Source organism: Brachyhypopomus gauderio, chromosome 14, assembly GCF_052324685.1.
Source record: "Brachyhypopomus gauderio isolate BG-103 chromosome 14, BGAUD_0.2, whole genome shotgun sequence".
Taxonomy (NCBI): Eukaryota; Metazoa; Chordata; class Actinopteri; order Gymnotiformes; family Hypopomidae; genus Brachyhypopomus; species Brachyhypopomus gauderio.
Window position 1 is genome coordinate 12,220,175 of NC_135224.1, and position 14,630 is coordinate 12,234,804.

General features: G+C 43.7%; 1 protein-coding gene across 3 annotated transcripts in view; it reads right to left on the reverse strand.

The window, feature by feature from the left end:
• Positions 1-14,630, reverse strand: part of mllt3 (MLLT3 super elongation complex subunit) — a 41,077-nt gene that overhangs the window by 15,641 nt on the left and 10,806 nt on the right. For all 3 annotated transcript variants that reach the window (XM_076973650.1, XM_076973649.1, XM_076973648.1), the window contains exons 3-6: positions 4,757-4,839; positions 4,478-4,621; positions 3,279-3,317; positions 2,262-2,390 (exon numbers count right to left, since the gene is read on the reverse strand). In XM_076973650.1, coding sequence (XP_076829765.1) covers positions 2,262-2,390; positions 3,279-3,317; positions 4,478-4,621; positions 4,757-4,839 — 395 coding nt within the window. The remainder of the gene's footprint in view (positions 1-2,261; positions 2,391-3,278; positions 3,318-4,477; positions 4,622-4,756; positions 4,840-14,630) is intronic.

Sequence of the window (14,630 nt, forward strand, 5' to 3'; positions counted from 1 at the left end):
TGCCATTGACCCTGGGACCTCCCAACACAAAGAGGCTTCTTCATGGCTGGCCAAAGAAAACAGCTCTACTCAGAGTCTTTATATCCAAAGGCTTTACATGGCAAACCTGCCCTCCACACCCAGAGCAACACAACCCTCTTAGTCTGTTTTTACATGACACATTAAAACCTGCTAAAATCAACCATACAAAATGTGGTCAAGGGATTCTGAAGAACTGAAATTTTAAATGAACTTTACAAATGAATTCCTAAACAGCACACATTGCTTAAATATAAAATTTATACCGATACCATTCGTCTAAAAGGCAGGGACTGTGAAACAACAACTCACTGAAGTGGGTGAAAAAATTTAAGACACTGTCCAAGGTACTTGGTATCTGAAAAACTAAGAATACACTGTATAAATGCATAGCGCTTTTGAACAGTGATATTTGCCTTAAAGAAAAGAAACAATATGCACGGTCAACAAAAACAGCAGCAGTATAGTCTTATATAGTTTAATACTGACATACAAACCTGCCAATTACATCGAGTATGTTAAAGTAACCTTATGCCACAGCACCAACCTGAGCTGAGGAATCCAATGGGGTGTGGCCTGTTTTACTAGTCGCCACGGAGAACGTCTCAGTGGTGCGGCCAATTAGCTGCTAGGGACCTTCGCAAGCGGAATGCATGCTATGCAAATTTGGAAATCTCATTCGCTGGTGTGAACTCTCATTGCACGTTTCAATCGTCAGTCGTCTACAACCGAAGCTCTTGATTTATATGCTTGCACTGTACTCACAGACGTGGGTGCTGACCCTTTATGTGAAATTAGAAGACATTCAATTCAAAGTGTCACCTTGTTTATAAACGAATGTTGAGAAAGTAAACAGCACACCTGAATTTGTTCAATTAGTAGAGAACTACATACAAGTTTTGACCAACACATACACATGTCCACTAAACATTTTCAACTTTCCTTGTGCTATTCTGTAACTCAGAATTCCAATATCTGTATGTTGCTTTCACTCTACAGCTCACAAATGAGCTACAATACACTGTATACACAATTTCACTTGAGTTGTACTTGCTCTTCCAAAAGCCAAAATTACCATATCAGCAAAATCCTTTCATCTACATAATTGTCACCGTCATGATGGTCTTGAGTCCTTTTTATGTTTTTATGTAATAAAGATGGAGTATGTGAAGGGCGTGTTTGACCTTCAGCTATCTCCAGACCAATGTGGCATGGATGGCATTGCCACAATCGCCTCTAGCGGCATATGATAAATTTCACTTTATTGTTGCCACATGCGTTCACCCAATGTAGCTACACAATGAATTTTGGGAAATCAGTTCATTCTATTGAAAAATTGGCTGTATTGAGAATGGGACGTCCCACTTCAGGACAAATCCATAAGATCGTCTAACTGCTCAATCGGAGCTTGGTTGTACAATCCATCAATCCATTTTCATCCGCTTATCTGGGTCGCGGGGGTTGTAGCCTAATCAAAGAGGCCCAGGTTTCCCTGCCTCTTCTGGGGGGATGCCGAGGTGTTCCCAGGACAGCCGAGGGATATAATCACTCCAGTGTGTCCTGGGTCTTCCCCGGGGTCTCTTCCCAGTTGGACATGCCCAGTGCTCCTCCCTAGGTATCAGGGTTTCCGGGGCCTCACCCTGGAGCCAGGCCTAGGGGAGGGGCTTCTTGGCGAGCACCCGGTGGCCCATGGGGCTCGGCCGGGCACAGCCCGAAGGAGACACATGGGTTCACTCTCTCATGGGCCCACAACCTGTGGGAGAGGAAGTACTAGGGGTTCGCTGCATTGGCTGGGCGTACCGATCCTTGGTTACTGAAGCTGGTTGTACAATGCAGAATGTAAATAGTACTAACTATTTCCTATTTGCATTGAGCCTTTATATAAAACATGTTTAAATGGCTCTTTCAGATACACTGGTATAAAACCAAAAACAAAAAAGACTGGGTAAATTGAAAATGTAGTGTATCTGGATAAATACTTCACAGTTCAAATTAATTTCTGTAACAGGACAGCCACTAATTTTATAATTTTACTAATTTTATCTAAATGTAATCTATAGTAAGCTAAAAGTTTAACATCCTGCACAGCACATCCAAACCCAAATTTTAAAGATGCTTAAAACCTCTGAAGAACCTCGGACTTAAGAATTCTTTGAAGGGTAGGAAATTATCTTGATGCCTTACGAGTTCTGTCCAGCTGGTTTGGGCTATGGGCTCAGGGGCCACTAGAAATCCACACTGACCTTTGACCCTGGGAAGGACTTGTTCTTTTTGCCATCAGAGAAGTTCAGAGTCAGTGAGCTGCTGGGTAATGTAGGCAGCTTTAGGTGCTGACCGAACAGAGACGTTGAGCCCTCCTGCATGACCATCACCTGCAGGAAACAAACAAAAGAAACGACCAAAATTAAAGCCCCAATTACACAAGAACACTGATGGACTAACCCATTGTTTCCTGCTAATGTGAACACCGACACAACCCAACATTAAAAGAATTTCAAAATAAATGCCTGTCTTGACAGGATTACATTTACACAGGGTCCTGCGGTCATTTCTTCTTTAACAGGTGATCCCCTGTGTTTTTTTTCCCCCATCTGGATTGGCCATGCAAGTATTTTTCTACATCCTCCCCTGGAAATAGGATGAATAAGCTACGGTTTTTCACCTTACAGCACTTGTCCATCCGGATACAAATTTTCATTTTTTTCCAGGCAGATGTCTCCTTGCATTGCAACATAGATTTTGACTGCTGCTACTAGCTGTATTTAGTCTCCCAGTGCACAGACCCACCTGGGCCCTCCCAATCGTGAATCAAGAATATATTAACGTTTTTGCAGAGGCACTCAACAACTTATTTTGCCCCGTAAATCTTGCACTCTGTACTTTACCCAGGAGAGCTTTAAGATAAAGGATAAAGAAATTAAAATCAATGAGAAACATGAGATTTAAATGAGAAAAGGGTCATTATAGCAGCTACATGTGCAAGTCAGTACTTATTGCTTATATCACTGTGAGCTACCAGAGTTCATAGACAATACAACACACTAGACACTCACTTATCTTGTAGTAAATTTAAGGCTGCCTGGATGCACGAATTACATTGCTGAGGAGATGTGCAAAATATCAGGGGAGCATTTGTAATTAAACTTAATCCAATCCAAACAGGACTACGGTGCCTTACGTTGAACATTTTTGAGGGTACTGAATAGATGTAGTGATCATGTTCATTGATTATAATCAGCCAGAAAGATACTGATCCTTACTTTGGTGTCCTCTGAACTTCTTCTGTGAGGATCCCGTTGCTGTCGTGGGAAGAATGTAAATGATTGGGTGAGGGGGAAGCACTTGGCAAAAGATACAATGAGTATTTATATGATTTAAAGACAAAATGTCTAGTGGTAGCCAAAACAATAAAGTAAATTGGAGAAAACCTCCAAGTCTCCGCCAAGTTAAATTGATATTGAACTAGCTAACCGTTCTTTCTTAATTAAATGACTTTCAGTACAACAACCCCTGTTGCCAATCAACGGTGTCGATTCCTGCCCTGCCCCTTCTGTAAACCAACCAATATCAAAGGAGATGATGTCATCACTACAGCCATAAAAGAGACTAATGCCTAGAACAAACCAAGGAGCAGACAAGCTAAAACTACCGCACTGACCTTGCGACACTGATCATTTCCATAAATGATAACTTCTTAAAAGGAAAAAAAGAAAGAAAAAAGATAACAAATAAGTGTTTTCATGCTGGATCCTATCTAATACTATTTCATTAGCCAGCCGAGTTTCGAGACGGGACCAAGACAAACATATCATAAATGGAAGCTTCCTTAAGTAATAAAGAGGGCGTGTGTAGTCCTTCGGCGAAAGCCCAGGGACAGCCTGGAGTGATGGATCGTTCAGGTTAGAACTGGCCCATTTTAATTCATCCTGCAAATGTCCTTGTCTTGATGAGAGCTGTAACTCCATTAGGCTGACAACAGTTTTTGCTCTGGAGGTTCACTTTGCAGAAGAAAAACAGCCTAGAGGGAACTACACCGCACTCTCACCTGTGTGTGTGTGTGTGTGTGTGTGTGCACACGTGTAGCATCCTTGAGCAAATGGGCCATGTCACCTGCATAAACACTTGACATGGAAGTTTAGTAAGGGGCTTCCTGCCTGCATCAGTGTGCTGTTTACTGTTACCTAAATAACCTTTGCAGCAGTGTTATGCAAAACACTTGCAAACACATCAATTATTGCTTTGGTGTTACCCAATTTGGACCATACATTTAACATTTTGAATATGCCAAGTTGTAATGAAACACACACACCCATAAAAGTGTATTGAACAGCGTAAGCTTCAACTTTCACTGTACGTTATCTAATGTCAAACAGATCAACAAGTGCAACAGGAACCCCACCCCAACCACCATGGAATTACCACCCACAGGACAAAGTGTGTGCGCGCGTGTGTGGAGTACCCCTCCAGCCTTGAGCAGCTTCCTACGGAACTCCTCCGTTGGGTTGTTGAAGGTCAGCTTCTCGCAACGCAGATGATTGACGGGCGGGTGGCCCTCCAAGTGCAAGAAGAGGTCGTAGTCGAAGCGCACCTTCTTGGGCTCTTCCTGGTGGAGAGAGGGGGGGGGGGGCACAAACACATTTGTTCGCAATGAAGGCGACCGAAGTCGACCGAACACATGAAAAAAATAAAAATAAATAACAAAGGACCTCAGACTGGCAGCAAAGAGCCCGTGTGGTACCTTATTTCTGAAGTAAACTTCAATAGGCAGGATGAAGCCAGCGTATCCAGACTCCTCCACTTTATAAGGTGGATCTTTGCACACTGTCAACATGGAATAAAAAATGTAATGTTAATGTAACTGTTAGGGAGAAGCTGATATAACAGTCTGCAACTGAACAGTAGTTCCCCTACTACTGGGGGGAGGGGGAGGGGTGGTGCAGGGGATTAATGTAACTGTTAGGGAGACACTGATACAACAGTCTGCAACTGAACAGTAGTTCCCCTAATGGTAAGCCCTTCAAAAAGGTGAAGTGGCTTTTAAGCATTTTGTACATGAATGTGTGGCTGTGCACCTGGAAGGTTGCCACAACTGATATTTTTTGAGGTCAGTTCCACTTTAAGCACCCTGCGCTAAATCACAAGATAACAGTTCCACTGTTAAAGGGCTGAAGAGAGGGAACAGTTTTAAGCTCAAACCTTTGAAATGAGCCATTCAGCATGTTCATTACTCAAAGATGCTACACGAGTAACATGCTTCAAATTGAGTATGAAATGTCTTAATCTAGCTGTGACTTCAGAGCAAAGCCACTGCCGATGAGACAAATGGAAATGTAAAAAGTGCACATAACACAAAACAGCAGCATTCACACGCGCAACCCCCCCGGACTGGAAATAACGGGGAAGCCATCAGTGCCCAAACGGGATATAATAATTAACAAAATGCTCAACAACCAGTTTTGCAGAACATAATAAAAAAAAAATCAACAACTTTTACATTTGGAATATTTTCATACCATGCTGGCATATGGCAAAACAATACAACACTTGCATCTCAGCCAAATATCTTGTGAACAACCCATCTATCAAAAAACATTAAAGCACTGCATTTCTTTGAAAAAATATATATATATTTAACATTTCAAAAATGGCACAGCATCTGTGCAGTGAATCATGCTATAGTTGATCATAGGAACTACAAAAATAAAGGAATACAAGTAAATAATAGGGATGCACCGATTCCGATATTAATATCTGTATCGGTCCCGATATTGGGAAAATTCGAGATCGGGTATTGGTGACAATGTGACCGATCCATAAAAACAGATATATTCAGTCTAATTCTATGCTTGTAACACTTTTCGGAGTTAGTTAAACCTTAAATATCCACTCTGTCCTTAATTACACTCGCCACCCCCCCTCCCCCTTCCGTGTTTAAGTACCTGTATAAACGCTACCCGCCGTTCGCGGGGGTTCGCTTGAAGTGTGGAGTCACGCGCTACGGTCATTCGCGAAAGTATAAACCACCGCGGCCGCAGCTTGTGAGGCGGCTGCCCCCGCTGCCCGCATTGTTTCACTTTCGGCATATTCCTTGGGATACCTACGTCTCAAGTGATTGAATAAACTTGTTGTACTGGCATCGGACGTTTTTACATGTTCTTTGCAGACCTTACATATCGCTGAAGTTTGGTCTTGGTCAATGGAAGAAAATCCGAACCAATTCCATACTACAGAGGTGGATTTCCTCTTCGATACCAGCTCCTCGGTTTGGCTTTCAGCCATGGTTGTCCACTTTTAGTTTTTACAAACACAACATGGAGGCGTGGAAGACGCACAGTTCGCTGTGATTGGTCAGTCTTACGCCCTACATCATCCACATCGGCGGGAACCAGCATATATAAAAAAAATAAAAAAATAAAAAAAAAAGTAATTGCGCCGATCTATACGATTTCTCTAATTTGGTAGATTGCCTGCGATTCTCCACTCGTCATCGCCATTCACGATTTTATATCGTCATATCGTGCACCCCTATTTCATTTCCTTATTCATTTTAAATTATATTTAGAATTCTTGAACCATTTCAAAAGGTTTCTTGCAGTTAATTTTTTTCATGTTTGACCAAAGTTGTGAATCTATTGTTTTTGTCAGTTTCAGGTTCTTTGGTATTATTTATTTTACATTCAATGTTATATTCATAACACTGACTGACTGAACAAATGTAAGTTGTGTTTTTACATGTTTTTAATGTGTGTTTAAGTGTGCTATACTGGTGCAGAGTTTTCAATAAACTTGTAATTCTGTATGTCTGTAAAAAAAAAAAAAAAAATGTTAAGTCGATTCAGCACTGTTTTACTCTATCAGATCGGTATCGGATCAGAATCGGCCGATACTAAGCCTCAAATATCTGAATCGGTATCGGAAGTGAAAAAACGCATCAAGTAAATAATGGAATATTTTTATTTGCTTCTAAACGTTGTTGATAAAACATGTTCTGAATTGTCCAACCTGTGTCACTGCTAGAGAGGGTGTTTGGTAAATCCAAGTTCAAAATAGCATACTGCTCATGCCTTCATGTGAATGGAAAATACATATATTCACATAAGTGCAATTAGAGATTTTATCAAACTCAGTATTAGCTACAATCTAATTGTGTTTTCATCATCCAAATACATACACGCATACATCCCCACCCCAAAATGGCAGGATTAGTTCCAATTATGCATTTGAGGAGGAAGACCCAGGGGGACCCTTGTTTGTCTAACTCCTGTGCTGTCCCACAGGGCCTTGCAACAGAACCAGCAATTAGTGTTCATGCTCTGTGCAAACACGGAGGGTTGATCACACCTGGAGATGGATCGGTGTCAAAGAAAAAGCTCTTGTTCTCCTCTGAATGCTCTTTTCTAAAGAGGCAGCAGAACATTTAATCATGCCTTGAACCATCACTCTTGTGTCAATGCTAGTTTCTGAAATAGCGTGGGGGATTGGCCACAGCACTGCAACATGCCGCAAAACGATTAAGATTATGCCATTAATGTCCTTAATGAGGTTTTCCTGGTGCAAGTTCCTTGACCGATACAGGGTCAGAGTCCTCGCGTCGGAAATCGGCCAACGGACTGTCTGACTGAAGGCGGAATCCCCTACTCTACAGTCATGGCTTTTAATTGGCTCAATCACCCCCCCATGCTAATGTATCACAAAGCCAGAAATTACGTGGAGGAAAGAGACTAGGAAAAAATATTTTTAAAAAAAGGGGGAGAAAAAAACAAATGACCGTGCAACTTGGTAGCAATCCCCCGCGGGCATCTCCTTTCAGTGCTACTCTCAACGGGAATAGCCTTGCAGTAGCCCGGACCTGCCAGCGACACGGCAACTCGCACTCTCAGGTTACATGGCAACCGAGGTTCTCCCATCAGCGGACCAAGTGACACGTCTCCCAGCCAGACAGCCCGTGACCCTGAATCCCAGGTCACGGCTGCTCCAGCCCAGTACTGCTGCAACAATATTGTGGGTTGCAATTAATAGCAGGACTGGGACAGGTTCAATTACGCCCTAAATGGGCCTTTTCACAATGGCATCTTCGTCCCGCATTTAAGGCACCACAGTGCTCGCCTAAGAAGTGGCGTTAAATTTAGTTAAATAATGTTCACAATGCTTAGAGCTTTACAAAAGTGTTCATTCCTACCAGTTAACCATTTGCAGATCTGTACCTGTAGAGTAAATCTACATGATCTCTGCAATCAACTTTATGAAACTGCACAGCACCTTAACCAACCAGATTAACCATCCAAAAATCCTTTCCTTAAAATTCAATTTGAGGTCACTGAAAATGTACGTCCACAAATGTCATCAGCCGTAAAAGTTACAGGGTAAAAATAAATAAATAATACATTTGGCTTTTGCATGGGCTGCAAGAACATCCAAGAGCCTAGTAGAGCATTAACAAAATAATGAACACATGCGAGATTTAGGACGGGCTCTCAGACCAACTGAATGGCTACACTGGGAAGTTGGAGGCATGTTATTGTGGCTCAGGAACGTCTACTTAAGTTGAAAAGGTCACTTCAAATTTGGATGGGCGAGTTTGGGAGAGTGAAGTGCACAACACACTCGCTGACCTGCAACGGGAACTTGGCCAAGATCCACACTAGGCCAGAGTCGAGCATGGGGAGAGTGAGGGAGCAAGAGCTTAGCCTTTTTTTATATTGGAATGAATCAAAAAGAGTTCCATCCCTCTCACACACAGACACACACACACTTCGAGCCAGGATGCCAATCACAGAACAATACCAGTCAGAATGCATTTGCCCTCTCCTCAAGACTGGCTCGTAATGAGGCCGGAAGATACAGAGCCAAACAGCAGAAAAAAGGGTAAAAGAAAGAGAGAGACAGAGACAGAGGGAGAGAGAGAAATGAGTGTTGAGGGTGTACCTGATCCACTTGACATTTAGATCACTGTATAGCTCAACAGTTAATCTACGCTCGTAGATTCTATCAGAGTTTCTGACTGCTTTGAACAGCTAATGCATACAGAAAAGCAACCACAGATTTGGTTAATGTTCCTTTGAAAACTTTCTGGCGTAGTAATACTCTGGTCTGTGGGAAGCGAATCCGACTCTCCCTTTATACTCATGTTACCATCTTATAATATGACCAAAAGACTTCACAGTAAGATACATGTCAGTAGCACAGGCAGTGTAACCAATTCCATGGTACAGAGGACCACGTGGTGTATTCGGGTCAGCCAGGGTCAGAACCTTTTATACGCATGCCACAAACTACTTATTAGACTGAAAAATAAAGAAAAACAAACAAACACCCAAAAGCAAACCTCATGACACTATACTCCATACTCATTACAATAATAGAGATAATAAAGAATCACCCCCCCCCCCCCCCCCCCCCCATTTTGCCATAACATAATTCCAGCCTGTCTAAATGAGTCATACGACGGGATTTTGCACTTGCATCAGGGGAGTTAGCATGAGCTTTAGCATATACTTTACTAGATGCTAGGTAGACCCATGGCTAATTATCGGCCAGCGTCACTAGGTCACCGAGCTCCCTGGAGTGAAAGGAAGTTCCCTGTTGGAGGGGTGCCAACGACTCCGGGAGACATCACCATGGGGGTTGGTTTCCCGCGAGACATGGCTGCCTGGGGTGACGGTCCCTTCACTGGAAAGGAGGTGCTGGAGCATGGCTAGCGTATGCCCCAGCGCCCCCAGCTAACCCCCCCACACCCCCCACCCACCCAATTCATTTTCCTTTGAGTGCGGCCAGCCTGAGAAAACAAACCATTTGTGAAATGAAAAGGGCGACACCATAATTGGTCCCAGGTTTGAGCGCCATAATGATTGGGAATGCGCTCACCTCTGGTCCTAGCAGTAATGGTGACCAGCATTGCCTTGCCGTAGTCTAAATGGGGGGGAAAATCCCAGCCACATTACTCGCTCAACAGGAAAATACTAATTCTAATTCAAGCACTTTTGAATATTTGGGTTTTTTTCCCTAGATAAGAGTTTACTGAATGGAGAAAAAGTTGCTAAGAACACTGGAATAGTACAGCTAAAGGAAGCTGTAACAGAGCACAGAACTACTTCCAGGTCCTTTGGAACAAGATTAGGTCCAAGTTCTGAAACCTCTTTACAGTCTCTCTCCCACCAATCACACACAATGTGTCGTAGCCTGGCGAGCCTCCGTAAGCAACATTCCATTTCCGCACCGGGAACACCGGGGGTTCCACCCAACTACCTGAAACACACGTTTGGTAGCTCCGCCTCCTGACCTGCCCCATTGAGGACACCCTGCGTCTCATTCTCCTCTCCTACCAGAGCGTGTTGTTATTCCTCAGGTCGTCACGTTGCCAGGTGGTCACGCCTCATTTCAAAGAGCATCATGAATCAAGTGTTACTCTAAGAAACGCCACCAGAAGCTGCCCCCTACCCCACTCAAGGCTAAAGAAAGCAGACCTGAAAAAGGCAACTAATCAAAGCTCTGGTGAGGTAGCTTCTGTCCATCGTGGCTTCCTTACAAGTTTGTTCGGCTAGGAACTTGCCCCAGTTTGTAGCACTGGAAGGAGGCGGGGTTGGTTAAGCTGCGATTCTCAAAAGGCACACTCCTCTTGAACACAAGGGAATTATTATTTTTTTAACTGCAGGGGTTCAACCTTCAGGAATAGCCAGGCAAGGAGAGAAAGGAAGGCAGTTACATGGCGGAACCTGGGACACGGGAGCACGGCGTCCACATCCAGAGGTGTAAATTGACACCTCTGCGCACGGGAACCATGGTAGCAGAGATGAGGTGCTTTTCCCCCTCAGGGATTTTTCTCCTTTTAGGTGTGATGCGGGCTCTAAGCTCCCCCTTCACGCTCGTTTTCCAGAGCGAGCGCCGTGCCTCATGACCGTCACCCTCCGTGGTTCCAGAGAAAGCAGCAGTGCAGACGAGAAGATGAGTGAGCAGGGCCTTCTGGGTAACGGCAAGTTGCTCCTACGACCCTATTTGCCTAAACCGGCAGCCTTGCTCCCGCCGCCACCCACTCCACACGAACTCAGTCAGCTCGAACTCTCTCCGGATCTTCTCCTGTCGAGTCATTCGGGTCGGCCCTCGGTCGGGAAGGCGCCCTGGTGAACCAGAGAGGTGCAGCCCGCCCTCAATTCAGCACCACACTTTCGACGCCAACTCTTAGTTTTCTCAAGAGGGGGCCCAGCTTGTAATTACAGCTGCTAGGGCCTCTCAGTCAAAGCAGCGGCGGCATAACGCAGTGGCATTTGTCCCCCTGGAGCCGGGCCGTGAGAACAGGCGGTGGGCTCTGGCAACTCGGACGGTGTGGGAAACGAGAACAAGCAGCATGGTGGCAGCAGTGCCAGTCGGGACCACCAGGCCTGGCACACAAGCTGCTGTGCTGTTCATGTTGAACGTAAGCAGAACTCCTTAAACTCCTGGTTAATTAGGCCAAGCTGAAAGCTTTCATTACCCATTATATATGTATACATTTACATTACCTGCATACAGAACACTCTCAGGTTGGACTACAGCAAGTATGAAAGGTAGTTTCAGAATAAAGAACTAGCACTGGCCAACTAAGCACGCTTTCATTATAAATAATAGTCACAATATTAGCAATTAATATCCATAAGCAACCAACCAGCCTGCTAAACAAAATTGTGATAAGACAGACTTTCGTCAATCCCTGTAAACACACATCATATTACCCAAGTTTCTCAAAGCTTTCATATGATTTATCATTACCAGTGTCAGCCTGATCACTGTTAATGCTCCATGAAACCGGAAAAAAAAGCACAGACGAAACTAAACCCACAGACACACATGGAATCTTGTACAGTGGTGATCTCGGTCATTCTTCCCTGTTGCGGTGCAGTAAATCAAAATACCCCAAATATACCCCCAGCATGTGGGGTGGATAAGAACCTGGTAACTAAATATCAGGCGAGGGCGCAGGAACAAATGTACGGCTGCTCATTTTAGGGCCTTTCAAATGCCACTTCAGCACTAAAGACGTGGGGGGAGGGGTTTACAGCACCCTGAGCCTTTCCTCACTGACCCCACATAGCGATTCTGCTCTAATGGAAATGCAATTATTTACGATATTCATACAGAATAGGGGACTAAACTCCAGTCCTTCGTATATTCACGGTATTTCTTTTAGCGCTTCATAGCGAGAAGAAAAAAAAGAAAGTTACTTGAGCCAGTGGCAGCATGTGCTTGTCAAGGAAACGGTTCTCCCAGTCTCAGTCCTCTTTTGCTATTCAACTCAAAGCAGACCTTGAAACCAAGGTCCAAAGCCCAGTAATTGACCATTATGGAGCAAGATGTAGCATGGCACCCCCCTGCCAGAAGCCCTGTGGGCATCAACTGGGAAAGATTTACAAGAACCAAACCAGGGCACCCACTTCCTTTAATTGGCACCATACTAAGGCGATCAGTCCCGGATAAGATTTCATGATGCACCTCATTATCATCCCATTAAATGCTGGCTATTACAACCACTTGGACTCTGATTGGTTCCTGCGATTGAATTTCCCATTCACTATTGTCAGCTTATGACACTAAGCTTTAGGGGTACCAACAACGTAACTTCTGAAAGCCAGACTGTACTTTAGCGAGCCTGTGAAGTCACCGACCAGGCACTGGTCATGGGGTGCTAGGGTGGTCTCAGGCAGGCTTCTGTGCCTCCGCTGCCCACTTCCTAGGTCACGTTTAAGAGGCAGTGTTCTTATCAACATGTGTGCGGATAGGGGAAGAATCCGAGAACAGTTTAAAAGTTGAAATCGACCTCAATCAGGAAAAAAACCCCAACAAAACCTGCACCTTCGCTGATGTACAAAGTCAGGGACCGAGGCCTTTTTCTTTTTTTTTACCCGAGTAATACTGAAATTTTATACACATCTATCTACAAGAAGATAAATCCTACATATATGAGCAGGCCATGTTGCCATGACAAGTTCTCCTTCAAGCAGAGAAATGGTACGGGAGAGTTAGCCGTTAAGTTGTTTGTTAATTGCTACTCCAACACTGGCCTCTGGAATATTGATGTCGGATAGAGTGGTGCGTGTGGGTTTTATCTGCTTGTTTGAAGAAAGCACTATATTCACATGGCAAAAGAATAAACTAATGCATGAAAAAAATGTGAATAAGTTGGTTAGAATAAAGTAAGCCAGTCTTTTCCGACATTAAAACGCATACCACAATAAACATACGAAGCAAAACAACATTTCTATTAATAATGTACAGTCCCAATAGTAAGGATCAATTTGATGTTCAGCTCCAGTAATCAAAAAACAGACATTTGTCAATAAGATCACAACAAACAAGTGCCTAATAATATGCACAATAACTGTGCATTGATTGGGCCACCTTAGGTTCAAGGGCTGCCTTATTAAAATGGGCTCAGTCAAGACACGAAGCAAAACATGAGGGGAGTCCAGCAAATTCGAGGACGGGTAGCGAACGCAGTCCAACATGGTGGTCTCCTTCCCGACTGTTTTTCTGACCCTCAGGCCCATTGTAGAATTCATCAAGACAAGAATGCCAGATTCTCTTGAACTGATGATACAAGAGTTGTAAAGCTACGGCGAAGAAGTCAGAGTACTCACGCATAAAAAAAGATTGCAAAAGACAGGAAGAGTTGCCATTTATTTGTCAAGGCGGATAAAAAAAACTGAATTCTGAGCACTTCTCCCATCACCCGAGACTGACATTTCACACTGAGCTTTGGGGGTGTGGAATTTATGACAATTTAAACAGCTTCTTGTTGCCAGCCAAGCAGACAATGGCCACGGCAGGACTCCCCCTCGGAGAGAGCAGAGGCTCGGATTTCACTCTCAGACACTCGCCAAAATTACGTCCATGAACGAAAAACCTTCTAGATGCCTCACCAAAAAAAGAAAGAAATTATTCATTCTGGCTTTTTAAAAACTAACAGCGCATGTTTGTTGCCTCTAGAGACCCATGAAAGATGTGTTATGGTGAGAGTCAGCAAAAGCCTCGTTGATGCACAGGCTACAAAATTTCCCGCAAAAGTATAATTGTGAACTGGAAGCCGGACGGCAGGATGCAAAAACCGTTCCAAAAAATGTCAAATGAAATAAATGGACTCTTTATTCCAATGGAGAATGAGGAGTGTGAATAAAACTGTAGTTTTATCCCCCCCAAAGTGTTCATTGAGAAGTGGAAGCATTACTAATTGAAATGGATTGACAGTCATTCCATGTGTCGTCGTCCCCCATGTTAAGATTAAATAAATAATAATTAAAAATAAGAGTGCCTCGCCATTTTTACCGCATTGCATTTTGGTGATCAAAAGTAATTACCACTAAGATTAGAGAACCCAAAAATGCTATTTATTTTTGTTTTAAGACGTAGTAAACAGGGGCAGACAAATGCTTTATGGCACATGTAAATCCAGGGTGAAGGAGTGAAAGACTGCCATCAGACAGCCTTTCTACACCATGCTTCAATAAACCACTTCCTCCAGTTTTCGTCTCCTCACCAACCAGGGGGAGAGTAAGCATTTATGGCCCAGTTCCTGTTTTGGACTGCTTCTTGAAAGTTACCCACCCCCACCACCACCCCCACCACCACTCCCATTCTACCTCCCT